Below are 11,266 nucleotides of genomic sequence, written 5' to 3'. Positions count from 1 at the left end.
AGAAAATATCAAGAATTTGAAAAATCTCTCTCTTTCTCTCTCTCTCTCTCTCTCTCTCTCTCTCTCTCTCTCTCTCTCTCTCTCTGGCTGACTGTAGCAGCCTGTGAGAAAAAGGGAGAGAAGGGAAGAAATAAAAAAGAAAAAAATTGATTGAAAGGGATTTGAAAATTTGGAAAGTTAAAAAAATATATATAGAAGAGCAGTATGCTAACATTTAAAGAAAAGAAGTTTGAATGGAATATCTAGGCATTCTCTGTGAAGGCAGAGAAAAGCACTAAAAGGGTGTGGAAATTCACAGAAGCCCCTTTGGATTCTGGAAGGGAAAAAGGGAATTCAAGGTGAAACAAACTTCTCCTCCGGGGCAGAGATCTTGGAAACGCCCCCTAGTCTGTTTGCTGATGTAAAAGCTTTGTTAAGTTTTAAGAACAATGATAAAGGAATTTGGGAATTGGTTATTTGAAAATATGCTTGTGATTTTAAAACTTTTAACCTGATGTACTAATTCTGTAAGTAAATGGAATTTAGATATTTTAAACAGACAGGAAAGTTTTTTTCCCCCTTGAAACAGAGCCTATTAGAGTAAAGAGCAATAAAATTCAAAAGCTCTGGAGATAAGATGCTGTTAGAAGCTGTTAGTAGAAATGTGGCCAAAAAAAAAAAAAAAAACTTTTAAAAACAGCTGTATTAATTTGGTTCAGAGTTTGTTACCTTCTGAAATATATTGAGTTATTTGTTAACATAAATTATACTTTAAATCTGGCTCTGCTGGACATGTGTGGGTTTTGTGGAAGTTTGGGCTATTCACTATATAGTGTGAATCTTAAGGTTTTTGGAGGAAAAAGGAAAGAGAAGGTCTGAAACTTGGTAGATTTGGGAAGAAAGTAAATAAACTGATGGGCTAAATCTTGAAAAGGATCCCCATGTAGGACATTGGTTGGGAAACCTGAGGGAAGTTTTTTCTTAGGGGGCAGGAGTGGGAGAAGGGAGTCCTCTCCTGGTCATCTCTCTGTTACTGGATATTTGTGTTTTGTTTCTTTAAGGTTTCTACATGATAAGAGGACAATTAACAGGGGTCTATAAGACTGCAGCCGTTTGCCTGGCCTGTAAAGCAAACTCATCTCTTCATATAGGAAGCAATTTATTTTGGCCTCCTCATATTTTGCAGCAGTCTGGTAAACAGTCTTTCTATCTGAGACTGATCTAATCTTTATCAGCTTTAATCAGCTTTGATTGTCAGCATGGCACACCTACTCTGCATGGAATGAGAGCCTCCTATCACTTCACAGCCTGAAGCAGCAGTTTTTAAATGAGACCATGGACTGGACCCTGCATCTAGTGTACTTTGGACTGATATGAGGGACTTTGAGAATGGTTCATGACTGACTGTTAAACCTTGCCTGGATCATCTATCACGGTGTGTTTAAGATTTGGGATGGGATTTGTTAAAACTGTGTAATTACTGCTGTTATGTTGGAGGGCTTTTTAGGAAATGCTACTGTACTAGTCAATTATGTATAGGGATTTTGATTCACTCTTGGGATTTATATGGGGAATGGTCATTTGATAATTCCTTTCCGTGAGAAAAAAAAAGGGGGGGGGGAAGAGATAGAACATTGGGGAAACTGGTATATTTTTTCAAAATACCTGAAAGAATGGGAACCCCTAGCTCCTTTTCACTTTGCCTTAGGCACTTCTGCCCCACCCACTATCTCACTAGTTCAGATTCAATTTGGATGCTTTAGCTTTGGAATCTCTTATTCTCTTGGAATTGCTCTGGCAGACTCAGTTTTGGGGATTATTTTTTAGAAAAGTTTTAGAAATCAGACATCTGTCCTGGGACTGGCAGTGTCTCTGATTTGTTTTGCTTCAGTCCTGTAACCCGAGTTCATTAATTAGTACTTCAGAAGTTCAAAGAACCTTGTTTGATATCGGACATCTAAAAGTTTGGAGTTTGCCTGCCTTGATGGTCTATCTGCATAATCTGCTCAGAAATCTGATCCTTTCTACAGCCCTGTTTGTTCCCCTGGGCGGGGACAGGTGAAGCTACTCCAAGCCCCACCCTTCCCCAATGGAGAGGGCTGCCCCTCTGAATGGGCAGCACAGCTGTCTTGAGCCCTGCTGCTAGTTAAGTGCAAAATGACCACAGACCTAACTGTCCATCTCAAACTGGATTCTCTGGCTGAGATGGTGCTCCAGAACTGTAGAGGACCTGACATGCTTGCAACAAGGGAGCCTTTGTACAACTGTTAACTCTGGGGTTATCAGGGAGAGATTTGCTCTTGCCATATGAGTCCTTACATTCTTCTAGTTTTATTTTGGGTGCTAAGACCTCCTGGCTATCTAGAGGAAAGTGCTAATATTTAAAGGTTTGAATATTTAGGAGAGAGAGTGTGAAATGTTATGCCACAGTTCTCTTTAACTGCCCTGGCTCAGTTTCCCTGCACTAGTTTCCCTTGTCTTAGTTTCCTTAACTGTTCTGTCTCAATCCCCTAAGCTGTAAAGGTCCCCCTCTCTAGCCTCAATTACATCAGTGGCAGAACCAAAAGAGCCGTCCTTTTCATACCATTACTGGTAGGTCTTGGCATAGCTGGCACTGTTGGGTCAGCAGATTTAGGGGTTGCTGTGCATTCATAACAAACTTTCAAATCAGATTATTGATGTTCAAGCACTCTCTAGTAGCATTAATGACCTACAAGATCAAATTGATAGCCTGGCAGAAGTAGTATTACAAAATAGGTGCAATTTGGATTTTCTCACTGAAGAACAAGGAGGGATATGTTTAGCCCTCCAAGAACGGCTGTTGCTTCTAGGCAAAGAACAGTTTGATAACCCTCTTTGGAGTGGGTTCTGTGGGATCCTCCCTTTTATTCTTTCCTTACTTGGGCCCTTAATTGGCTTTCTCTTACTTTTGTCTTTTGGACCCTGGGCCTTCTGGAAAATCACTTTGTAAAATCACAAGTAGATAGTGCACTGGCAAAACCCTTTCACATACACTATCACCGCTTTGAGACTGGAGATGACCCTCTTGATGCTCATATGAGCAACACAAATTTTCGACAAACATCAAGACCTGGTTAGCCAATGATGGGTAAGATTCCTCAAGGACTAGCCAACCTAAGCCAGGAAGAGACGTTTCTGTACATCCTTCCTATGATGGCTTCTCCCCATAGGAACAACCTAAGCCAGGCACAGGTCAGGAAATGAAAAATTCTATATTTGATTCCTTTTATATAAATACAAAAAGGGGGACCTGTGGGGAGCCGGCACTAATCTACAGGTGATAAGGCCACATTCCTAAGACTGCCTTAACCTTGAATAGGCAGATATCTAATGATCTCCTAATCACATCCTGGAGCTTCCTACATGACCAAAGACACCTGATCAGCTCATCCTTGGGCGGGAAACCAATCCTTTGTCTAGGACCCCTACCCTGTACCAAGTTTGTACAACCCTGCTTCCTTTCCTATTGCTATATATACCTGTACTATTGCACTCATTAAAAGGAGGCTTGATCAGATTATTTTGTCTTGCCTACCCTCTGCGCCTCCCCTGTCTCTTGCTCTTGTCTCTCTTCTTCCAGGGTCCACACACTGCCTCGAAGGCCAAGGCACCTATTAAGGAACCACAAATGAAATTATACAAAACAATTCCATTAAAATCATGTTGTGCAAGAAAATATAAATCTCCTACCCTAATTAAAAAAAAAACCTTCAAGAAAAAAAAAATTTAAGGAGTATGCATCTCAGAACATTGCTATTCCTTTGTATATGGTATATTTCATTTTACTTGAGTTTATGGAGGACTTTCTAGCCTTTTTTCTGAGAGCATCCTGGTCATCATTTTCCATGCAATAAAAAATGTTTCTATCAGCATAATCAAATATCATTTGTAATAATGTGTAAATATTATGAGATCCCAAAGAATTTTATATATGCATAATAAAGAATATATTGTTTTATTGTTTAGAATGTATAATTGTTACTTACTCTTTTTCACATAATACAGAAATAGATCAGTCAGTAATTAAAAAAAAAAAAAAAAACTATCTGAAGAGAGCCAGAGACATCAGATATTTCCAAGTGCCTTCAAAAATTGTTTCTTGTAAATGACTTACTTTTTAAACTATATAGAATGCAAAAAGTGAAATGTTATGTAATTTTCATTTTCTAACAAAAAAGACCTACATTTTACTTCATAGAAAGTCACTTAGAAAAAGACAGTATTTCTACTTTTCTTATACTTTTTAAGTATAAAAAAGAAGGAATACAGATTTCAAGTTGGCTCCTTGTGAATATAGATTTTTTTCTTCTTTGTACTTATTTTCCCATCTGGCACATGTTATGTGGCATAATAAATGCTTAGAGGTTGTTTATAAGTTCATTGATCTTGAAATGCCAGAAGACAAAATGTATTAAATTGTAATTTGTGGGACAGCTAGGTGACACAGTGGATAGAGAGTACCAGCCCTGAAGTCAGGAGGACCTAAATTCGAATTTGGCCTCAGACACTTAAAACTTCCTAGCTGTCTGTCTCTGGGCAAGTCACTTAATCCCAATTGCCTTAGCAAAAACAAACAACCAAATAAATAAAAATTGTAATTTGTATTTGAATTAATGATGATTATGCATTAAACAATGTTGTATTTATGTGTACTTTAATTACATTATACATTAAATGTTTTGTCATGCATTAAAAATTGCTCATTCTAAATTTAAAAGACCAATAAAAGGAGGACTTGAAGTTAGTCAAATTAATTTAGGCCATCTGATATTTCTTTATTAATATGTCACTCCAGAACAATGATGTTTGGATAAATAGGTTTTTTACTTGATAATATTTTAATATATTCACTTTGTGTGAATATAGTAAAAACATCTAGAAGTGGCTTATTTGAACTGAAATAAAGGAATCACTTTTGTTAGTAAAAGAATAAGAATTAATTATGCAGTACAAATGATCTCAAATGAAGCAATTCTCTGATAGTGTTGTACCATTTCTCCTAATATATGAGGCAGTATTAGAGAATAACTTGGGAGCAATTGAGAGAGCTGAAGTGAATTTATTGAAAATGGCAATTTTAATGTTATGGTAATTATCTTAAGTAGAGTTAGACCATCTAACAGAGTTACTATAATTGAGAAGATATGTAATTATGTAACTTTTTTGTCTTCAATTTCCTCATCTGTAAAATGTGGGTTGGAATAACACCTACTTTTTGGGATCATTGTATTTGATAAGTGCTTGGAAGAGTGCCTGGCACAAGTAACTTGGGTAAATGCTAACTGCTGCTATCATTATTAACTGATACACAACCCTAAGAGGTAAAGATGATCTGAACTAAAGTGATGGCAATAAGAGTGTAGAACAGGAAAGCTATAAGAGATTTTTGCCTAAGTCTTTGATAAATGATTGAGAATCAATGAGAAGAATGAATGATGGTTGGAAGATTTCAAAGAGTAATAGTTGGGTCATGAACAGAAGTTAGGAAAGATGGAGGGGCAAGTTTTGCAGGAAAGAGGAATTCAGTCATTTTGAGTTTAAATGTTGAGAAAATCAGAGGAAAAGATCAAGGAAATAAGATCATTGTTATTTTTTGTTTTTGTTTTTTAAACCATGCAGTCCTGTTTTCTGTCTGTTGTGTACCCACTGGCCATCTGGTTATGTGGTCTGAGTTCCAAAAAAGCAATGTGGACCAAAGATAGATCTTATCATTATCTGCATAAAGGTGATACTAATCAAGGTATTGGATGGGATTAATAAAGGAAACCGAAAAGGATTAAGGACAGAACATTTTAGATGTTTTTTCACAGCATCTAGGAACAGGAAAAGATGAAGCTTTGAACATACTATCTAAGAGACAAAATGTTAAATTGTAGAACTAAGATATATTTTCATGCAAATGAAAGGAGATAGTATCAAAGAAAAGGTACTCATATCAAATGTTAAACAAAGGTCAAAGAAAGTGGAGACTAATAATAAAAAGTTGGGACTATTGGACTAGACAGTATAGAAGTAAGCATAGATCCTAGAGAGCATTTTGAATGGAGATCATAGCAAGATTTTAGCAGATTGAGGAGTGGATGGTAGTGAATGAGTATAGATTATTCTTCCTAGCTCTTTCTATCAGTGAAGGGTATCAGTGAAAGCTATGAGAATATATCTTGAGCACAAGGGGAAGCAAGATTAAAGAAAGGATTTTGGTTTTGTTTGTTATAATAGGGGAGGTCAAGGCGGCGGCAGCTTCCCGAAAGACGGGACTGCGTCTCTTTCGTAATTGGTACATACGGGGGCTATGAGCTTGGCAGGAACGTTCCTAAATGTTTGTTACAAATTGGTCGCCCTCGTGAGGCAAGTACTTATAGAGAAAAGTTACAGGAGGAATTCGATGGTTCGAAACTTAGTTTTGCAAGGTACAGGGCTTCACTTTTGCTGTAGAAGTGGTGTGTTGTCTCCAGGACAGCAATCTGCTCCATCAAAGCCGTGCCAGAGAGGGCACTGAATTTTACGTAAATATTTGCTATCATAAAAACCGTATGTGTTTCTTTTTTCTGTTTCTGACTGTCGCGCTTCTCCTTTCTCCGACTCTTTTCTATCATACTTTCTACATGAAATTCTGGAAACCGCTTTTCCCTAGATTAAGAAAACTTTGCAGCTGTGGCGCTGGGTGATGACGTACATTCATATTCGCCGGAGGTTCAGATTGTCGCGAGGTCAGGTGGCAATCACCTGATGATGAAGCGTTTCTTAGCGTGAAAACGGGATTGGTGAAGAACGGTAGAGTTAGACGGAGGGAGGGGCGAGGCGTACTCTGGGCGGAAGGGACTGGGGTTGTCCAATCAGATTCTCGCCTGTCCAGAGTTTTAGCGTTGCCATCTACGTCTAGTTGAGACCCTTTTGGAACCTTGCTGCTTGTGACTGTAGTCGGCGATTTGGGACTCCTTCATACCAAATGGTGCTGAGCCGGGTGAGCACCTGAAGAAGTGAAATCGTTTAGGGGGCAGGGGTCCTCAAACTTTTAAAATAGGGAGCTAGTTCACTGTCCTTCAGACTGTTGGAGGGCCGGACTATAGTAAAAACAAAAACTTAGTTTTGTGGCCCTTTAAATAAAGAAACTTCGTAGCCCTGGGTGAGGGGGATAAACGTCCTCAGCTGCCCCATCTGACCCGCGGGGGCCGTAGTTTGAGGACCCCTGCAGGGTCGCTTCCGCTGGCCTGCTTTGGAACCCAAAAAGAAAAATCTTTTCCCATCTCGGTTTGCGAATGCGGTTTCCACCATGACTGTTCTTGTTGCTAGTCCTTTGCTGTACAGAGGCGAGCTTCTAAGCATCTGGCTAGCTCAGAGCACAGAGCTCCGGTTGTGGAGATAGGAAGACCCTCTAGAAACTACTTACCCCTTCATTGCCTCCGTTTCTTTTTTCATTTCTAAATTGGAATAATATCTACTTCACAGAATCTATTGCCATTATCAAATGACAATATATGCGCTTCGTAGATATAATAGCGCTGGGCATTTATTATTTTTATCCCCAAGTTCCTTTTGAAACTGGCATATGATTCAACAGTTAACCCCACAAATAGTGCTGTTTAAGGGTAATGACATCTCATCAATTACATCAGCTTTCCACTGGACGGAACCTGAGTTTCTAGAGGAACTTTAATGAGTGTTTAATCTAGTTTATTCAATTTTCTTTTGTTTTCTATTGGCTTCTTTGAAGGATAGTACTTTAGTGTTGAGTGAATTATGTGAGAAGTGTGATACAAATTCACAGTTATATTCGTATCACAACTACTGTTAACATGTGTGGGCTTGGATAAATCACTTGTTCATCTACAAAGATTAGGTAGTGTTTACTAAGTGATCTTTAAGGACCTCTCTAGCCTTAAATCCCAATGTGGCTTGTTCTTCCTTATCATAGTGAAGAGGACAAGGCTATATTAGATTGGCCATGTTACAGATGAAATAGTCTCAGAAATTACATTATGTGTTTATTGCCTTACATTGTTTTACAGCAATGTCAAAGACCAGTTAATAGAACCCAGGTTTGATTCTAAATCCAATGCCCTGATACTACAAAAGGTCATTTCAATTTTGTTAATCACTTGTTCTAAAAAAAAAAAAAAAAAAAAAAATTAAAAAAATTTCTTAAAAAATTTATTTCTCTGTTTTTGAAACTTAATGTTGTGCCCCTATTTGCAAAAATTGCTTGCAAGCAATTTAAAGTATTAGTTCGAAAAATTTTACAGTGTTTTGTATGGTCTAGGCTTAATAAATATGAAATATTTATATATTTTAGTAATTTCTTGTTTCATTATCATAGCTGAAACCACAGTCAGAAAAGAAACTTACAAAACAAATTTGCAAAGTTGTGTTGGATCATTTTGAGAAGCAGTATATCAAAGAGCTTGGAGAGTCATGGATTGCAGTAAGGTTGGTATAAAAATTATTTTAATATTCCATTAATTAGCATTTGAGAATGTGCTAGAGAATTGTAATTTGTAATTGTAGATACTTTATAGGTTGTGTTAATATGATTTTATGGGGAGAGGAACTGAAGTATTCTACTTTGTCTTAGTAGAAGTGGGAAGATGGAACTAAGTCAAATTGCAGGAAAATTTGGGAGATCTTGTTGAGTAATAGAATCCTTATTTGAAGCGAGTTTTGAGTCATTTGTTTCTAACTGGCTTTAGTTACTTGCTTTTAATTTATCCTGGCACCAACAAGATTTTTGTAATTAACAGAATTAACTACAGCTTAATAGATAAACAATTTTCATTATTTTTTTTTTAAGTGAGAAGGGAATTATATAACATTTAATTCCTGAAATTATAAAATACTATTTTAAAGACAATACTACCAATATACTGTGGATTTTTTCTTTTAAGTTTCCCTTCAAAGGATGTCATCTTTTTTTCTCTTTATTCTCCATTTTATCACTACCTTTAGTTTGAACTTCATTTTATCTTACTCCATAATATTTTAAAGAGACAGAAGAGAATGAGGAGGAACATTTAACATATACAAATAGCTGGAAGAAGTTTTATTGGTCACTTAAAATTTCAGGTTTACTTCACTTTTATGCTAGTTATAAAATCTGAATAGATTAACTTAATTGCTACTAAAGTGACCAAGGTCAAGAGTGTAAATTTCGTATATGCCAGTTAGTTTTTCACATAGTCTGAGAGAGCAGATTTTTAAAGATTTTAGAATGTTATTGGATAAGATCTCATTCCCTAAAATTCTACAGAGTAATACATCTTGATGGATAAAATGATCTCAAGAAAGAATTTTTTACTCTATAAAGGATGAGCAAAAAAGGAAATCCATTTTGAGACATAAGGAAGTAACTGATTGATTCAAATTTTAAAGAAAATATTCAAAAAGTGGAATTAAGGATATGTGATTGAGTATAATCCAAAAAGCATGACATGTCCCTCTTAAAATGTTAGGAACACTGAAGTCCAGGATAAACAGAGCTTGTAATGAGTATTAAAGATCATAAAAAAGGCTTTTTTGTTTGTGGTGAGGCGAACATCCAAAGCAGTGGAATATTGGCTAATGATACCACATAAAGGAAAGGAGATAGGATTATGCAGCTTCTGTTTTATTTCTGTCTCAATCCAGATTAGGATTTAGATTAGGAAAAAAGAAGAGAAAAATTATTACTGGAGAAACAAAACCCAAGATAAGTGAGGAGATAGTAAGCCTAATAAAAGCCTAAATAAAATTATAAACTGATGATTTGCCCAGACCCAAAAAAGAAATAATGAATGGATAAATGCTAATGTGAAAGGATGTTTATAGTAGAGTGATCAAGGATTCTGTACTTCATCTATTTTATTCTGATGATATATCCTTATCAAAATTATGGATGATAAGATACTAGAAGCAGTAATTGATAGTTCAAAAGATTCTGACTGTACTTGTGTTGCCAGAGATAGAAATGGGGGCTACTAAATCTTATATAATAATAACTGTGAACCACAAATGGATATAGAAAACTACACATTTAAATATTACCTATGTTCTAGTTTTTAAAATGCATTTTGTTAAATATTACAATTATGTTGTAATTAGTTTTAGTTCACTTAGTAATTAGTTCAGTACACTTCAAGGAGGGCTTTGTGTTTAAAACCTTTAGACTAGCCCAAAAGACTTAATAAAACTTAAGTTTGAATTATATAATTGATTTTTTTTTAAATCATCTATATATAGATGTACAGGATAGGGAAGAGGTAGCTTATAGCAGTCAAATTCTGAGGTTTATATTTTTATTTCTATTAAATACATGCAAAGATAATTTTCAACATTCACCTTTGCAAAACCTTATGTTCCAGATTTTTCTCCCTCTTCTCTCTTTCCCACCTTCCCAAGTTAGGAAGCAATCTATATTAATAGGTTACATGTGTGAGATTCTTCCAAACATTTCCATGTTTGTCATGTTAAGCAAAAAGAAAATCAGATCAAAAGGGAAAAAACAAACAAGCAAACAACAAAAAAAGGAGAAAATACTATGCTTTGCTCCATATTTAGCCTTCATAGTACTCTCTCTACATGTAGATCACAGTTTCCGTCACAAATTTTTTGAAGTTGCCTTGAGTCACCTCCTTGTTGAAGAGATCCAAATCCATCCCAATTGATCATCACATAATCCTGTTACTGTGTAGAGTGTTCTATTTCACTTAGTTCATTTAAGTCTTTTAATGTCTTGGGGTTTTTTAGTGAATTGTAAGCTCAACAGAAATCAGCAGTATGACATGAAAACCAAAATAACTAGTAAAAATTTAGGATTCACTAACAAGTTTGGAGAAGCACTGTGAGATAAAGAGCTGACCCTCCAGATCAAAAAGACTTGAGCTCAATTTCAATATCTGATACATATTGACTATGTGATTCTAGGCAAGGCACTTAACCCCTAATTTTCCAGATAGTTGTCAAAGACTGTCAAACCCCTAATTTTCCAGATAGTTGTCAAAGACTGTCAGTTATAGAACAGTTACTAATCTAGATCAGTAGGAATTTTCTGATGAGGAGTTCCATGTACCAATGAAATAGGTAAAAAAAAAAAAAAATGAAGCAGAAATATCTGTAATGATCAATCAAACATTTACTAAATGCTTTCTTAAAGACTTGATACTAAGTGCTGAATGCATAAAGAAAAAGCAAAAACAGCTCCTTCCCTCAAGGACCTTAAAATACAGATGGACAATGAATATAAATCAGAAGTAAGGAGTCACATGAAGAGTCGATGGAAGTTAATTTTACATGG

At 36.0% G+C, this 11,266-nt stretch overlaps 1 protein-coding gene across 18 annotated transcripts in view; it reads left to right on the top strand.

Moving 5' to 3' along the window:
- Positions 1-6,789: 6,789 nt before the first annotated feature.
- NSUN3 (NOP2/Sun RNA methyltransferase 3) overlaps positions 6,790-11,266 on the top strand; it is a 351,925-nt gene continuing 347,448 nt past the window's right edge. For 11 of the 18 annotated variants that reach the window (XR_004232888.1, XR_004232887.1, XR_004232886.1 and 8 more), the window contains exons 1-2: positions 6,791-6,964; positions 8,318-8,427. Coding sequence is in view for 14 of the 18 variants with exons in the window: in XM_012547174.3 (XP_012402628.1) it covers positions 6,950-6,964; positions 8,318-8,427 (125 nt within the window). In the remaining 4 variants the exon portion in view is untranslated. Of the gene's footprint in view, positions 6,965-8,317; positions 8,428-11,266 lie in introns of all 18 variants that reach the window. The other 7 variants (XM_012547180.3, XM_023501304.2, XM_012547177.3 and 4 more) reach the window with 3 other exon arrangements.

This window comes from Sarcophilus harrisii, chromosome 3 (assembly GCF_902635505.1).
Source record: "Sarcophilus harrisii chromosome 3, mSarHar1.11, whole genome shotgun sequence".
Taxonomy (NCBI): Eukaryota; Metazoa; Chordata; class Mammalia; order Dasyuromorphia; family Dasyuridae; genus Sarcophilus; species Sarcophilus harrisii.
The sequence above is the reverse complement of the archived record's forward strand: the minus strand, read 5'-3'. Positions and strand labels throughout refer to the sequence as shown.